General features: G+C 32.7%; 1 protein-coding gene across 1 annotated transcript; it reads right to left on the reverse strand.

The window, feature by feature from the left end:
• Positions 1 to 4,635: 4,635 nt before the first annotated feature.
• LOC123302752 (DNA-binding protein Ewg-like) lies at positions 4,636 to 17,380 on the reverse strand. Its single transcript, XM_044885829.1, has 10 exons — positions 17,251 to 17,380; positions 16,527 to 16,839; positions 14,644 to 14,768; positions 14,149 to 14,461; positions 13,927 to 14,039; positions 13,594 to 13,722; positions 11,025 to 11,165; positions 10,820 to 10,958; positions 9,634 to 9,773; positions 4,636 to 5,025 (listed from the first exon to the last, which is right to left on the reverse strand). The coding sequence occupies exons 2-10, from the start codon at positions 16,792 to 16,794 to the stop codon at positions 4,828 to 4,830; spliced, it is 1,566 nt and encodes a 521-aa protein (XP_044741764.1). The 5' UTR covers positions 16,795 to 16,839; positions 17,251 to 17,380; the 3' UTR covers positions 4,636 to 4,827.
• Positions 17,381 to 18,636: the final 1,256 nt, after the last annotated feature.

The following is an 18,636-nucleotide window of genomic DNA, read 5'->3' on the forward strand; positions in this document are numbered from 1 at the left end:
ACGTCATGTTGACACCAATTCGGCAATTTGTCGGCTCATACTTTTCCCAATCTCCGTAAAGCAACTTTCAAAGGCAAAGAGGGTTGATTATCATAACTAACTGAAAAAGTCATGAGACAATATCGAAAATTATCAATAAAGTCAAATCATTAAAATTATTCGTAACTGTAAAAAAAAGTATACGTGTACGCATGTAAGAAGTTATACTCGGTAATAACAAATATAATAATTTTTAAATAATATAAACAAATATTACATATTCCAGTTAACCTCAATGATCTGTCATCTATCTATCCTTGTCTATTGTGAGTGACATTTAGTTTATCGATTAACTTCACGGTGTTAAAAAGTTATAACTAACTTCAACATGTTAATTTTCGTGTCAACTTGTGCGCGCGTTTTTTAAAAATTAACTCTCATCATTTTTTCATAGCGCGTCAAAAGATGGATGGACTTCAAAAAATCTTAGCTAATTTATTGAAGAAATATTATCTTACAAGATAAAATTCAAATCGTTCGAAGTTTCTACACTTATTTTACAGATAATTTTTTACATTTAATTATTTTACCTATGTATTTAAAAAGAATTTTGTTGGGTTTCATATAAATATCATTTTTTAATTGGTGGCAGCCGTAAGCACCTGGGGAGGAGGAAAAGGTGGGATCGTAAAAATCATCTTTCTTTTCAGATCAAGGTGGGATCTTTCCGAGATCATTTATCCTCGGAGAAGGGTGGTTTGAGAGAAATGACCACCAGATGAGACCCTAGTGACACAATAATTACTAGTAATTAATTCATACTGATACTTCATTATAGATAGAATTGCGTAGTAATTAAAACAGATATTTTCTTGAAAAACAGTACTTGTCCCATTCTGGGAAAAATTCTGCGGGTCTCCATGTGCTGACACACTATTTGTTTCAGAGTTGTATAAGATATGTAGATAGAATATTTTCAAACGATCGCCATTTTTTATCCAAGAACGTGTGTACATTTCTCAACTTCCGGTTTATGGTCGGTTTTAAAAGAAAATCTAATCCCGGTACGGAATGAATTAATGATTAATGATTTCGTTCAGCAGTTAAAAGCGCTTGCAAGGTGTTCGAATGATGGAATAGAACATCACTTAATTTTACCACATTTTCTTTTTTTAATCATTTTTTTCAAGCACTTAAAGCTTTTTAGTCGGCTGAATGCAGCCAAAATAATATTGATATGAAACCAAGGCTTTCTTCTCTAGGGTTTATAGTGATCGAAATGATATTTTAACTGAATATCTGACGCATGCGCAATTAACATTCAAGTCCTAGCTCGATTGAATTCTAAAAAGAAAACTACCAAACGTTTCTGATTGATTAACAGGTTGCAATTTTTGGCGTTACGCAACGGCAGCGTTCGATGTTACTTGACGCGACTCCTTTATTGTCTTTGTAAACACCGTGAATTCAACAATCAAAATCGATCACTTCGAATCGTAAAGAAAATAGCCCATTATACTTTATAAAAACTTAAAAATATGCCAGTAATTTTAGTTTAAGCAACAATGACTTAAAACGTACGCTTAATCATTAGGGTATTATTTACAAATTTATTTAATTTATTTAAAAAACGGTAACTGAAAATGTACTTCTTCACCGAAACTCTAGACCGTTCTTTTGGGATCATGTCAAAAGAACGTGAGATTTTGTGAAGATTTCAAAATTAACACATCTTTTTGAATAGAATTTGTTTTTAAAAAAAAGAATTCCCACTTTTTTTTGTAGTATAAAAATATGAGCATTTTTGTGAAACCTTTAACTTCATTTACAAACCTATTCAAAAAGTAACTTACTTGAGTGACCATTCATCTTGAATTATAAATAATTTCTTACAACAGCAAATGTTTTTCCGAAAATTTAATATAGCTTATGGCTGTGACATAATAATTCGAAATCATTGAAATCTAACAATTTTGTGCCCGATCGATGCAAAATTTACATACTTCGAAAGGATACTTTTCAAATTTCAAAATGGCAGACTCAGTACGACAATGACCATAAAATCCGAGTATAGATTTTAATTCTCATTAGATTTTCTTTCAGAACAATTACGTAGATTGAAAATTTTCTTAAAAAAATCAAAATAAAATATTGATTAATAGCTGTGATAGTTTCTCTCATCACTTCAGTAAAGTCGGTTTAAAAAAAACGCAATTCGGGTGGCTTCGTTATACTTCGACTGTCTCCCTAAATTATCTATCTAGGTAAATTCAATATACTAAATATAAACGTCAACCCTTACAGGTCACTATATCGAATATACCCAAAATCTCACGTTATTGCGCAAGCGCTGAGAAATGTAATGACAAGACCATATATATATGCATATAAGGACGTGAAACTTGAGTGAAGAGGGCAGCAGGAAAACAGGCGCCTATCTGGGCGAGGTCTAGTTTTCAATCGTTGCGTACTTTGTACTGCGCTTCAGGTTGTCTTTTGTTTTCCGTCAATTGAAAACAATTTCATTAACTTCAGTCACAGAAGATTGAAGACATCAGACGACATTAGATGACATCAGACTTCACAGAAGATATCAGACTTCAGACAGCCTGATGCGCAGTACCAAGTACGCAACGATCGATGTATAGACCCCGCCCAGATAGGCCATATTGGAGTTTGAAATGTACACTTTCGAAATATGTAGATTTTGATCTACATTTAAAAGTACTTAAAAAAATAATAAATAAAATCGATTGCTCGGCCGGTCGATAATCGCCAAGAAAATGATATTTCGTTACGAGTATTTGTATACTAAGCAAATTTTACTCCCTGTGTACCGGATTGAAGCCGTCTAAGAAATGATCACTCTTGTATCGACATTTATGTCCATTTACAAATAATAAAATGTAATTAATTACTTTATTATGATCTAATAAGTTATGTAATTCGGTTTTGATAAAAATATTTCGCAAACCAGGAAGTTTTCCCTACAAATCCTGGATACTTTTATTTTTTTTTTATAATAACACAAAAACAAAAGAAAACATTTCTTTTTGATCCCATATTGTGAATTTTATTCCATAAAATACCACAGATCATAAAATCTTCGAATGTTTTAGAGCATTCCTAAAAATTTCTATATAGCTATTAGAAAAAATGTTTTTGATGCAAATTATAAAATATACTTTTTTTATACATTCTTTTTTTTATGGTTGGTATTCGAAATATACATCAAATTGTTTTTGAGATTATGGCAGTTTTATTTGGAGAAATTATCTTCGAATTTTTCGCTCAGCAATCGTATCTTTATTCTAATGGATCAAGGGGACCGGAGATATATCTGGGTGGGGGTTTATAGGCCTAGAATAAAGGAAGAAGAAATTCCATTAGAGTAATACGCTACGGAAATCTTCGCTCTGCTGAGAGGTGTCCAGATGTATGACACGAACGGTTACCGTGGAACAGTTATCGCAACTCAAAATTTCAAGGTAGGCTGATCTGGATATTGGAGATATTTACGACACCCCTCTTGTTGCTATTAATATTCAAGCCATACTGAAGTTAGCGATGTTAACCCTTCAGAACGGTTGCGTAGAGAGATTCTCTCACGCGCTTAAAAATTTGTTTACCTTCACAAAATTTTATGCTTTACAGAATTACTTCAGTAAAGTCGGTTAAAAAAAACAATTCGAATGGCTTCGTTATACTTCAGCTATCTCCGTAGATGCACTATGTTTTCAATTCTTATATATCAATTAAGGTTACAAAATTTCCTGACGCTCTAACGAATCCAATGGCGAAAACCGCATTCAAATTCGACTTACTGTTTTTACAAATTTTTCGAACTTCATTGCATCGTTTTTGTGGGTCCCTAGCACCTAGACCAAAAGTCCTCTGGGCCCTCCTTGACTTCTTGAGAACGACCTGTCACCCGAAGACGAAACTCCTTCGGGTAGGAGGCGCTATTAAAATCGGATGAAGCTTAAGGGTTTTGTCGAGGTCAGACGCCACGCAGAAAGCCGTCACAGCTTCTCCGTCGGGATCTCTATCAGGAGAGATGGATCCAAGGTTTCGATCCGGAAATTCTGAATCTAACGCATACAGGCTCTACAAATGGGATCATTAGAGATTCTCATGTTATGAAAGCGAAATTTCAATCGATATTGTCCTGCCAAGAGTCCCACCACCCTTCTCAACTGTGCTCTAGTCCAGAGCATTTAATAAGTAAGGAAATTTAATATACTATTCTTTCATATGAATTAATGTATTTACACACATAAACATATATAACTTTGCGCACCAGCATGAGATTTTCTCTCATCACAAAGACAACCAGTCTGAAGGATTAAACGCAAGGAGAATTTTTCAAGTAGCATAATAATTCCCGGCCAATTATTTTCCCCGATAAATCCTGATTTTCTCGATGTCTCCAAATTTGAGAAAGAACTGCCCTGATGCCAAATATCTCTAATTAAAAAATATACACAATTATTCTTTTAATTACACATACACATATATTATATAAATTAATTTAAAACTTTGCCCCCTTTTTTTCTAGATTTTTCTATTTCAATATTTTTCGACAATCTTCAAAAAAATATGCATTCTGTTCGGGTTTATCAAATTTCTTGCTATAATAACAGTGTTTCATTGAAATGTTTCACAATAAATTAATATCTGAAGGTTCCACACATTTGTACAAAAATATAAAACTATAGACTTATAAAAAGGTGATCCACCGACGTGTCTCATAGACTGATCACGTTGACTAGAATTTGTTTTTTTTTTTTTTTTTTTTAGATTTGCTGTGAAACATTAATAACATAACCTCAAAAATTCTTATTGGAATTATTGATCACTAATAATTGTCTCTTCGGATTTAACATCACCAATGGCGGCCATTGCTTTTGTTAAAACTGTTGCATCTTTTAACGATAATACTTGTAAGACTTGTGGCTCGGATCCGTTCCCTTGTATCATCATTTGATGTGTTAAACCAGGAGTCACGGTTAGTGTCTCCATTGCCTCACCACTAGATGGTTCAACCTATAAACAAAATCGATATTTCGAATTGATTTAAGGCTGGAAAAAATATTTTCTATCAAAAATATTTTCTCGAAGAGGTCTCGAAAAATTGGTTATAACGATATTGAAGGAACTTAAATACGAATACACAATCTTTGAAATATACTTTTTACGACAAATGCATAACAATATCTACAACGCACGCGTACAACATTCATTACAAAAAAAAACAAAATAAAATAAAAATTACCAAATTAATAAAAATAGTTTATTAAATCAAAAATGAATTAACAGAAACAAAAAATAAATCAAAACTAAAACGAAAAAAAAAAATTAACTAAAAAAATTTACAAATTACAAATTTTAACTGTTAAGTGTGAAACTATCAGATGCACTATATCAGTAAAATTTTTCACATAATTTTTTTATAATCTTAAGGATGCATGTCAACAGATGCTGATAAAAGAAGTTTGTGTGAGGGCAATGACCTCTAGGACACCTGGACCTCTCTAGGACATTCAATTCAAGCAAATCTAGTTACTAGGGCTTATTTGGATATTTTTTCACTAAAATCATTATTTTCCGAGAAAAAAAGAAGGCTTGAACACCAAAAAGTCGAGTTGAGACATCCCAATCGGATCTGATTTTCATTTTTCCTCGGACGATAATAATTTTTAATACGAGCCACCAAATTAGCTCCTAGTAACATCTTCCCTCATTTTTTCGTAGTGGCTCAACTTGACTCTTTGATGTTCCAGCTTGTCCTCGGACAATCGAGTTTTCATTTTTTTCGAAGAGATTTCCGAGTCACCAAATTAGCTTTTAGTGGCATTTCTCTCTAAATACTCTAGGATTCCGTCTTTATTAACGGTTTTAACAAGGCATGGGCGAGTTATTTTAAGTCGAAGTAACCATTGTTATAACTTTATTGTGTGTCTCATTATCCAAGTCCGCATTGCTCATAGAGGAGGACGCGAGACGGGTATCCGACTCTTCTACCTATCTCAGTTTCTCTAATAGTAATGAGATAGTTAGAAAGAAAATGTTGTCTCTCTGTCTCACTCGCATTTTAAGTTGTCACTCATACTTTAGGTAAGAAGTCCAAGGACTTCTGTAAGTCCCGTTTGCCCATGCCTGGTTTTAACTGTAATTTTATTGATGTGATAAAACAAAATTGTCAACATTCCATCCTTAAGAAAAATTACAAAAATTTCCAACTTGGATAATTTTACTATTACATAATTCTTGGAATTAAATTAAAAAATAAAATATAAAAAAAAAAAAATGGTCGTGTTTAATTAATAACATAATTACATAAAATTATCTTCTAGATTTTACACAAAAAGAGCAAAATTACAAGGATCCTTCAATTTTTATACAAATTGTAAAAAAAAATACCGGTATCCCAAAACTACCGGAAAACTAATGCTTTTCCGTCAAGAAAAGTTATGTACAATTAAGAATGTATGAGCACGGTAGTGGGGGCACAAATTTAAAAAATATCTATTTTCAATTTTGATGATAAATTATATTATAACTTGACGATATAAGATGAAAAGTTAGAATAAAATTTTTCGATATCTGGCGTAATTTTTAAAATATCGAAAATTGAAAATTTGGTTTAACTATTCAGCTTTCGATATTTCGAAAAACAAGGCACATATCGAAAAATTTTATTCTTATTTTTCGTCGACATTCATGAAGTTATAAGAAAATTCATCATCAAAGTCGAAAATAAGATAAAAATAATTTCAACCCTAAATCTACCCTGCTCTTACATCCCTTATATGGATGGAGACACTTGTTTTTTTTCTTTTCTATGTCATTGCTAATATGTTTACTTTTTATTCCATTGTTTTCCATTTAAGTTTTCTTTTCTACAATCATTATTTTTCGAATAATTTTAGCATACCGGTATTTTCTTGTTACACACTGTATAAAAATTGAGGTGTAAAAAAAAAAATGTAATAAAAAAAACATCTACAAAAAAAATAAAAATATTTATTGAAAATTTTCCATTCTAAGGAAAAAACCTTTATATATATATATTTCATTTTTGACTTATTTACAATTTGTCAAAATCGAGCAAATTAAATTTTTTCATAATCGGTAATTTAAAGATTTTCTTATTTTTTTTTACATAATTAATAATAAACTATACACGGGAACTGACTTTGTTTCGCATAATCTAAGAGCTAATCAAGTCAAACAAATTTTTTATTATTTTCGCAATATTTTGAGAAAAGTAGAATTTTTTGTTAAATAAATTAAAGTGGAATTGATTTGTTTTTCCATTTTCCGAATCGGGTCTAAAAATTTACTAAATTTAAAAGTACACAAATCGAATTACTCTTTCCCATTGATTTTTCCCAGGTTTGCTACATTTTTCTTAAAACTGAATCAGTTTTAAAAGTGATTGGTGGCGCAAAATTATAAAGGGCAATTGGTCGAATCTGACATTTCAACAATATTCGTATGCTGTGCGCGCGCATCATAAAAATTAAGGAAGAAAAATAAATAAAAAATAATAAAAATATTAATATATTAAATTAATTAACTTTCATCATTAACGAAGTTTAACTTCAAAAAGTATCATCTTTATCCTGACCCACGGCAGTTTTCCCACCTTTTTATTCTTTAAAAAGACCTGTTTTTTCCCCTTCTGAAGGTAATTAAAAAATTAAATACTTTGCAAAAATAAAAAAAATAATTTTTTGAGCTTGAAAACCCTTTCGACTATTAAATATTTTTGACTTCATGTACAATTAAATAAAATATATACAAGAACTATTAAGATATCAATTACACATGCGCAACTCAGAGCACATGCGTAATAGTGTTTCTTTTTTTAAATCGAATTATTATCCTAGATGATTTGATTGGTATGCGGAATGCTTAATCATACAAAAAATGCTTCGAGGAAAAATTACAAACATCTCAAGATTTGAAAACTAGTCAGACTCCTAGTGGCCTAGAAGTAATGTTCCAGGAGATGTATGGGAAAAATCCGTGCAAAATGATTACGTCGACATTTTAAAACAAAGTCAAAGCGATGGATCTATTTGCAGCTTTCATAACATCCCGTTCAATTAAAGAAGGAAAGCGTGAAATTTCGTTGAAGGCATTCGTGCTGTTGACATGCCAAAAAAACCGAAGGATAACGAAACCTCCGTACATATTATTTGCACTTGCACAAATCTGCAGGGAGTAAGATTCCGAATGCTCGGGTACGAAACCTTGGATCCATCAATCCTGGAAGAGATCCCGACGGAGAAGCTGATAAAATCCTATAGCTTCATCAGATTTTAATAGTGCTTCCTACCCAAATACGTTTCGACTTCGGGTGACTTATTGATATCAAGGAGGGCACAGAGGACTCTTGGTCTTGGTGCTAGGGATCCACTTGCGGTATCCGTCTTTTGATCCCTCCCCCCAGATAGAATAATGATTTTCCCGACTGCTAATAAAATCTCGAAGCAACCATATCATACAGAATTTTCCCATCTATCTCCTAGATCATAAATCGAATCCCAAAAAATTGGTAAATTTTCCACAAACAAAAAATTGATGAATTAAACATTCCATATCGAATTAAGTGATTTTCCAAAAACAAAAATTAAATAAAATAAAGCACTACCAAATGATAGGTTTGTTCTTTTGTAGTTTCGGAATAACTTTTCTCACATTTTTCTAAAATTGAATCAGTTTAAAAAGTGATTGGTTAAAGCTCTTCAAATTGTCTCTTTTCTCAAATTGGCTCTTGTTTTGAGCATTCTAAATTAAAATCTGCTGGAAAGTGGAAATTGATTATTTCCACGATCAAATTCAATTTTATTTGTTGTCCATTTTCAGAATTGGGTCTAAAAATTGACCCCATTGTTTGATTTAAAATATTTTCTTTTCCCTAATGTTTTTCCAGCAACAAATATTTTCTACCAAAACATACAAAAGTAACAAACCGAAATATCATCTAAGAGAATAACAGAGCAACATAATCTAAATTGGCGAAGTGACTTAAAAAAAAATTGTGATTAGGATCTAAATTAAGACCACGATCGCATGATCGTATGCACACAGACTTAAGAAAATTCTGACACTAAAATTAATTTGAATTAAGGGTCGAAGAAACGTTTTAAGTATTACATTAAACAGCCCAGGAAAATAAGAAAATAAAAAAGTCGATCTGCTTACGATTTTGCAATGAACTTTTCACAGATCATTTCTTGCATTCGAAGCAGAAAAACTTTTTATTTTCCTGGGCTAAAAAGCTCAAAATTCAACAATTCCTTTGAGATTTAGATTCATTTCAAAATGGAAAAATTCTTTTAGGTATAATCCTAGACATCTTCGACAGTTTCGATTATGTAATACTTGAACACGTTTCGGCCCCTCAACTAAAGACCTAATGTGTACGATCGTGATTAGGACATAAGTATGCCGTTTATACAACATCGAATAGTTTCTTTTTTTTGTTTTTTTAAATAAAAAGTATAAAGTAAACATAAAATATTGGAAAAAAAAATTAATAGAAAATAAGTTTTTTGTATTCTCCATTTTCTAATTCATATCTGATGATTCGTATTGCATAATTTCAACTTTGACAACTGTATCATCATTCGTCATACCGACCTTTGGGACTTGGACCATTGGTGTGACACACACAGTACCATCACTGTTTGTGTGAATCTGTTGAATGTTGGCAACCATTGTTTGGTACATTGATGCGGACACAGGTACTGTTATGACACCGCTCACTGATATCGGATAACCTGTTATGTTCGAAAAATTATTTCCGTTACAAAACAAATTGATACAAACATTAAGGTAGTATGAGCGCCAAAGCAAGTTTAGACTTGTGGTTGAAATTATTTGCACCTTATTTTCAACTTTGATGATGAATTTTGAACTTAATGAATGTAGACAACAAATAAGAGTATTATTTTTCGATATCTGCCTTGGTTTTCGAAATATTCTAGGCAAAATTTACAAATTTTTGATATTTTGAAAATTACTCCAGATTTCGAAAAATTTTAATCTGACTTTTCGTCTTATATCGTCAAGTTATAGACATTATTCACCATCAAAATTGAAAAGATATTTTTTTAAATTAGTTTACCTGAAATTACTTGATTATACACGCTCATACATCCTTAATAAACGATTTTTAATTTGCAGAAACGCATTCTTTGTAGGCTTTTTTATTTTGGATTATTCTAAAAGGCCATTCTCATTCATCCATTTTTTTTTGCGTTTCTGCAATTAACATTTTTCAAATTATGACTTATGGATAAAATGGAAAAAAGGAAACTCATTCAGGGTGGCGATCGTCTTGTTCTTAAAAAATTCCCTGATTGTTTCTAATTTTTCTATTTGAAAAATACCGAAATCTTTATTTTACGTCAAATTCCAATAAAAAACATCTACTAACGTAAATCGAATCCAGAAAAGAGGAATTTGTCATTAAAATTGAGCCAAACGTAATCACAAAGTTAATCAAACAATCAAAAAAATGCGCAGATCCCATTAAAGGCATAACCCGCGGATCGGTGAGTGAACGCAATTACAGGGTTAACCAAAAAGCAAAATAATCAGCAGATTCGTGCTAACTCGACCATATTAAAGGCATGACCAATCCGCCACTTCAATCGCCACCCTATCTTCGTAAGAATATACAATAATGACTACCTGGAATTGGATTTCGAATTCAGACGGGATATCGTTACAGGAAAGGATTTGGAACCAATACGAAATAATTTAGCTAAAAGGATTAAATTGTTAGGAAAATTTAAGATGAATAATTTTGCACGACACATACCATGACCATCTTCACTGGTCAATATTAATTGTCCATCTTGGTTCAGTGTCGCTTCAGTCACTGTATTTAAATCGACAACTTCAGTTCCGCCACCTACTTCATTTAGCGTATGGACAGTGGTTCCATCTCCTTGTGGTATCTGATAACACAACATCAAAATAATTATAACCATTACTTTGTAAAAAACATTTTAAAAAAATCGTACCGTTGCTAAACCTTGAACTTGGGCCGTTGTACCATCTGGTAAAGTAATTATAGGATTATTTGGATCAACCTGTAGGATACTTATTGATCCGTCTGGATTTGTAATTGTTTGTAAAACAGCTGGATAAGTATTTCCACCCATCTGTAACAATTTTTGATAAACGAATTTATTTATAAGAATTATTTGAAAAAATTGATTTGATATTTCTGCAGTTTATTCAATTGGTACTATTTTTCTTGGGAAATTAATTTTCCTGATTCAACTTTTCATTATAAAATACGTCAGAATAAAATCGGGCAATTCAATACCTCGTAGGAGCTTTGTTTATCGATCTATATAATAATTTATCAAGAGAGTCGTCGATGAATTGAATCACGAACCAATAATCGGGGAAAAGTTGTAGGATCTGAGATTAAGAAAGATCGAATCAAATCTTCTATAATCCCTGATCAAAACAACATATCCAAAAATTGTTATAAAACTATGGAACAATCCGTTACAGTTGTGGATTTCAGACGATTCCACAAGCAAGGCTTGTATTGTTGACGGTAAAATCTCTATGCATGTTATCTGCACCTACAAAGAAATTTCAGTAACTTAGATAAAGAATGTTTGGATCCAAAATTTTTGATTCATCGATCCCGGAAGTAATTCCGACAGAGTAACTATTAGCATTCTGTGCTGCTTCTAGCCTCCATAGAACCCTGTAGTTTCATCTACCTAAAATAACAGCTTCCACCCGTAGAATTGACCGTGCAAAATTCCTTAAATGACTTTTTTTTTAAAGAACTGCAGAAATACCATAAAAATGTGTGTTTTTGATGTGTAAAAAAAATATCAAAATAAAACTAAAAAAAAACGGAAAATGTACAAAAATAAACAAAACACAGATTAAGCTAGGGTGGAAAAAATCATAAAATTATATATGTTTACAGGAATTACAGAAATATCTGGCCCTCAGTATACAAAATTCTGGTAAAAGGACAGAAATTTCAAAAACAAAACCAAAAAAATACGAGAAAAATTATATGCCCCAAAAAACAATTTTGCCATGAAACATAACTCTCATTTTTCTAAAAAAATGAAACTTAAAGCATAGTTTAATGCCAAAACCACAATGAGGCGGCTCTAAATATAGGGATATGGGGGACAATTTAAAAAAAAAATATATTAACATCAAAAAGTTACGCTAAAAGCGATTTAGTACAGGTTCTTAGCTACGATCCACTCCAAAAATAGTTCAGTGAATAAAAGTCCTTTATAACGTGTCCCAAACTGCCACTAAAAGGGGATAATGATATAGGGGTAAAATTTCTAAGAAAACACTTCTTTGAATTGTATTCTCTATTAGTCGATGTTCGCGACTTCGTACGCAAATCACAAAAAGCAGACTGGAAGTATTTTCTTATACTTTCTACTGTGTGCCCCCTTCTCCGGTATCCTGTGTAGAAATTTCTCACAGGGTCTAGTCGTTGCGTACTTTGTACTACCCAGATAGGCGCTTTTTCCTGCTACACTCTCCATTCGAGTTTTACGTCCTTATATATGTATATGTTCTTAGGCAAGGTACTCGGCTGCAAATGACATTTCTCGGTATAGTAAACTTCTTCTAGAGGTAGTTTTTGAAGGAGGCGTGGTAAGCATGCGCACCCTAACTTCTTGATTTCGATAGTAAAGATAAGATAATTCAGCGCATTAGATACTCTTCTATCAAGAAACGCAATAACAGAATCTTAAAACTGACCGGAAATTTAACAGATTATCAAAAAATTGACATTAACTCCGCTTCTTTTACGCCACTAAATCTGAACGTTTAGTTGTTTTTGTTCGATACTGAGTATCGAATTCATAAAAGTTTTTCTGATTTGTGAAGGTTTTCACTAAACCATGTTTTTTTCGCTATAAAGAGGTTTTAGAGAAACGCAACGTTAGGCAGTTCCACAAAATTGAAAAATAGGTCACAAATAGCATGTGTTTGTATAGAGGAAGAAAAATCTCCACGAAGAAAAACTACTTTCTTTTATAGAAGTTTGTTTCTCACTTTCAGAGTTTGCTCGCTTATCATAATTTCGTTTATCCAGATTTGACTGTCAATGCAAATATTTCAACAGCTAAGAACTTTTTTCATGGGCTAATAAATCCCAAATAAGGTTTCCCATAAGGATTCTGTATTTTCTGAACTATACCAGAATGGGTTGTTTTTGTAGATCCTGTACTAATAAAAAAAAAATATTGGTGAAAATCTACGACAAAATGTGAACTAAAAAAATATGTTCTAATTAAAAAAAAAAAAAAGTTGAACAAAAATTTGTAATGAAAAATTTTGTTTTTGAAGAGAATTGAGAGAGAATGGGCTACCAACATCGACATCCGTATTATAGGCAGCTTGTTCGAGGCAAACCTGCGCCGTTGACGAGCCACCCATAGATGCTGGGGATGTCGCGATTATTTGTGGCGATCCACTAGCTTGAATCTGTATTTTATGTGTGGTTTGACCACTACTGCCCCCGTTTATATTCGATGCAGATGATGAATGCATTTTTAAAACCCCAACCGTAGTACTACTGACATTTGCATTTGCTGTTGCAGCCGCATTTGCGCGTTCATCTTCCTCACTAAATGCCGGTAACAGATCTTCGCGTCCATGATACTTATAGCAATTAATTACGATTTGCCGTAGCGCATGTGTCCAGGATATCTGTAAATAACAAACAAATATTCAGTTTGACCAATATTTTCTAAGAAATAATATCGAGTTAATTTGATGATTAGGCGAAGTACTTTCTGAGAAACACGCTAAGTCGAATCGATTTCTCATGAAATCTCGCAAACTATCCCGATCAAGCATCCCACTTGATTCCCGATTTGCAATGAAAAATGAGCATTCAAAAAAGAAATTTACCTTTTGTTTTTCATCTTCAGTTCTGGCATCCATTCGAACATTGGCCCAAGGTAATTCTTTTGGCCACCATAGAGGTCGTGTGGATTCTCGACCCCATCCTGGTTTACCACGACCTAAAAAAATATCAAATCAATCAAAATCTCGTTTGAACGACAGTTTTTTCGAGGTTATACGACAAACCTTTTACAAGAAAAACGCAGAAATACTAAAAGCAACATTTACCTGTCGAATATTTCAACATCAAAGGTATAAACGCACGTAATTGCGCTTGTGTCATTTTCTCGACGGGCGTTGGAATACCATCAATAATTAATGGTGGCAACTCAAACAAGGACGGATCTTCGGCGACAGGTGGTGGAGCTTGTTGTGCTAACGCATTTTCCAATTCTTCCATGATCATTGACCGTAAATTTTTGACAACATCTTCGAGTGGTTTTGCACCAAATACTTTGTAACTTGTATTTGGTTTTCCTGGTGTCGCAACTAATACCACAGCTTGTTGTCCAACTCGTGTTGCGAACTCATCAATTGTTTGCTAAACAATTTTAAGATTTAAGTATTAAGTAATTAATGCTCCCCCCTCAATGGTTCCCCAGTTCCTTCTTCTTTAAACTTATCCCACAAACAAGTATTTGTGAGTCTCGAAGGTTCATCTTGTTAAAACTTAATCAGTGTATACACATTTTTAGAACACCCTATAAAAAAAAGATTACTTACTCGTAATTTCCGTAGAAGCCGATTTTGTTGACGTTTTCGTATCGATGGATTTGTTTCAAATGAATGGAGACGTTTTCGTTTTTTGGCTGACACAATGGCAGCTGCCGCTGCGACCCCAACTGGCCCTAAATTACATAACATTGTTTAAACGAAAATTGTATGTTCAAGAAGAGGTTTTTTAAAATGAATTTCTCCAAGGTGAAGATCGAATTTATCTCATCAAATTCGCTTACTATTCCATGATTGATGTGAAAATTCCTTGATTGTCTTATAATTTAAAAAAATATTCTGGTTTGCCTCAAATTTGAATACAAATCGTTTACAAAGGTAAGCCTAACACGAAAAATGAAAATTTCGAAGTCAAAATTGATGTCGAATGTACAGGCTTCGAGATGTGGGTGAAGAATTCGATCTTCAAAATTCAATTCTAGAAACTCAAAAGTATTTTTTTTAAATCATTTTCCTTAGCCGATATTTAAGTTCCCTGACCATTTCTCTAATCTCAAAATTCCCTGAGAAATTTTCATGTTTTCCATGTCGATCATCACCTACGATTTTTAACCTAAAAATTCTAGGTTTCCGGACACGTTGCTTATTTTGTAAGCTCGGTAAGTTTTATAAGTTTGACCTTAAAGCCTTCGAAAGCAACGTCGCAACCTCCAATACCACTCTCGAGATCATAATTATGTGAAAAAGTGTGTCTCTAGATGAATCCACAGCTCGTTTAAGTCATCGATATTTTGTTCACTACTTTGAGAGGGGGGGGGATACTAGAAACTTTCATTGCCACTCGCGGGATGGAAAATCATACAAAAAGGGTGTTACTGGCCTGATCTACAACATATGACAACCCCCAGGTCTTTGGCAGCTGGCGGCATTCAGAGACTATAGGCGGCCAATTTTTAAATTTTACTTCATTTTCTAGAAGTCGTAGAAATTCTATATGTGTCAGTTTCGACACACGAAGGTAGGTAATGTACTTTTTCAAATTTCCAAAAAAAATGTTTATATACAAGTAGGTGATAATACTAAAAAAAACTCGACTTTACAACATGATAAAGCATAATCCAGTAAATATACCCAAAGTTTATCACCTCAAAATATTACAATCTACTGTCAACAGACCTCGTAGTGACAGTATAAAATACTTCAAAACGAAAAAACTTTCGAAACTTGCTAACCTAACATCCTCGAATTTTAAACGAATATGTTTTCGAGGTAATCTTTTTCACGGTTCATCATTTGTGGATATTTTTTTGAAGATCCTATAGATCCGATAGAAAATATTCCAACAGACCTCATAATAAGAGTATAAAGGATCCAAAACCCAAACAAACGGAGGTAAATATAAAATTTGATTATTTCAAAACGAAAAAACTTTCGAAACTTGCTAACCTGACAAACTCGAATTATAAACGAATATGTTTTCGAGGCAATCTTTTTCACGGTTCATCATTTGTGGATATTTTTTTGAAGATCTTATAGACCCGATAGAAAGCATTCCAACAGACCCAGTAGTGAAAACATAAAGGATCCCGAAAACCCAAACAAACTGGGAGTGAATATAAAATTTGATTATTTCAAAACGAAAAATCTTCCGAAACCAGCTAAAATGACATCATCTTCTTGTGGTGATATTTTTCTCGGTTCATTTTTTGTGGAGATACCTTTTGAAGAATCTATAGACCAGAAAAAGCGGCAACTTTATCTAATGATTTCATGATCAGGTAAAAAAACATTCAAAAAGATAAATCGAACCCTGCAACGGAGCTTTTGTGGTTAAAATTGATTCAGAATACATGCATTCCGAGGTTCTATACTTGGATTTAGATTTTTCCATTAAGATCAGGTAAATGAATGTATAATAAAAAATAAAAATGTACCTGCAGCTGCTAATTGTGCGGTAACTTCATCACCCATGGCCGCAGCCATTAAATCACTACCATCATCATAAACACTAGCTGGTGATGAAGGACACCCATCGTCATCTTCTTCAGAAGCTCCTGATAACACACTAACACCAACACCTATACTACCCGCAGATCCATTTGTCCCCGATCCAGCACTATTCCCGCCTCCTCCTGGTGAACCTTGATTGCCCACAACCATTGCAATTTGCTCACCAGCGGAATTCGTCATAATTGTAACCATCTTATGAAATGTTCATGAATTAAACAACTTTTTTACTTGCACACACTGTAAAAACACAAAAATTATTTTTGTTTAAACACTTTTCACAGAAAACATTGGAGTTAAAAGTGGCTTAGGGTTGTATTGACAGTCGAGATACGATAATGCATCATGGCTTCCAGACATTGTAAACGACATATTAGAAATTATGTTCGAAGAATTTTCTATGTTGATATTTTGATTTGGGACACGTGTATTTTTGAAATGTTCCAAAAGCGACGTCTCCATGGCATAATTATAAGAAATAAACGTTTGTCTAAGACAATAAACGCGCGTTTCCCTACTACCGAGCAAACTCAAAACATGAATGTTTTTGATTATGGCTGCGTACGCAGATGCGTGCGTATCTATTTAGCTAAAAATATGAATTTTCAAACAAAAAAATTTGATAAACAAACTTTTAATTCAATCACATACTTAATTTTTGTTGGACATTTTTTTAGCACTTTTTATACACCATAGACATACAAACTTGTGAAGCAATGTTAAGCCACCATTGACATATCGATCGTGAGTCGTGACAAGGGCGACCAATACCTCTAGTCCAATAGCAATTTGTTCTAATGTCAACCATTTTAGATACAATTTATTTTGGATACTGCGCCTGTCTTTAATTTTTTGATTAAATCGCAAGACTGTGGCATGCGTTGCGCAATGTTTTATTTTTCATTTTGAAAATTTTTCACACACACAATTTTTTATTTTATTCGAAAAATTTTTCTAAATTTAATTACTTACCAACGTAATCTTTTGAGACAAGTTTCAGCTGGCTACACAATGTTCAAATGCAAAACGATGTCTGTCATTTCGTTGTGAACAAAAGACCTGAATTGAAATGCAACAAAGATAACAAATATGTGAATAATATAGGGTCGTCCAACCACTTTATGGACATAACATATGTCTTAAACGTAATTCTATGTCAAAAATATATTCTTATTTACGTCACAAATCATAATAAGTGCTTCTAATTAATAAAATTTCATATTCATCTTAATTTCTACATTAATTTCGTTAATATAAATACACATTTCAACTACAAAGTAATCATCGTTAGGATGAATTAGGTAATCGTAATTATTCTCCAGAGAAATGTTTCCCTTTGTCTATTTTAATTGTCTATGAATATTTTGAGGAACTAGCCACTAAGCACCGTATAAAATAGACGGAAGGATCTGGGTAACATGTCACTCTAGTGTGATTAGAAATGAAACAGTATAATCTCTGAAACTTGATGGAATCCTAAAGGACCCTCTCAATGGGGATAATAACTAAATTTTTTGTATTACCTCAGGTGAAAATTCTCCCCACACGGGCAGAAAAGTGAAATTGGTTTTGTAAAATCTTTGGAAGTATGCAAAATATAAACGTTTAAAACTCCTAATTAAATAAACAGAAAGACTAGAATAGTGACGTCATTGATCGGTATCGCCATAGAGATTACATACAAAACTTGAACTTTGAATTATTATACTTCTTCGTTTTTAAATCAATTTTAATTGAACTTTCAAATTTAATTATGGTGCATGTCATTCATATAACAAGATGCTCCGATATTTACCCAATTCGGCTACGACAAGCCTTCTTTGATTACTAGGACTTTGCGAAGAGCAGGCACGAAAAAGTTGTGAAAGCAAAGCAAACAGTCAAACAGAGTAACTTTCGCATTTATAATATTAGTAAGAATAGTATTAATTAATTAATATAATTAAAATTTGTACATAAAATTTTTTAAGAAAACATTACTTTTTTCTTGGTGTCCATACATTAGGCTTTTTACCCAATATATCTATCTCACTCTTG

The sequence above is a fragment of the Chrysoperla carnea genome, chromosome X (assembly GCF_905475395.1).
Source record: "Chrysoperla carnea chromosome X, inChrCarn1.1, whole genome shotgun sequence".
Lineage (NCBI taxonomy): Eukaryota > Metazoa > Arthropoda > Insecta > Neuroptera > Chrysopidae > Chrysoperla > Chrysoperla carnea.

Bases quoted from the DNA above. Each gene is read 5' to 3' on its own strand.
- LOC123302752 (XM_044885829.1), bottom strand. From the start codon at position 16,794: ATGGTTACAATTATGACGAATTCCGCTGGTGAGCAAATTGCAATGGTT. The intron at 14,462-14,643 runs GTAAGTAATCTT...AAAATTGTTTAG, and splicing joins GGCTTCTACGGAAATTACGA to CAAACAATTGATGAGTTCGC. The intron at 5,026-9,633 runs GTCGGTATGACG...TTTTGTTTATAG, and splicing joins CAATGGTCCAAGTCCCAAAG to GTTGAACCATCTAGTGGTGA.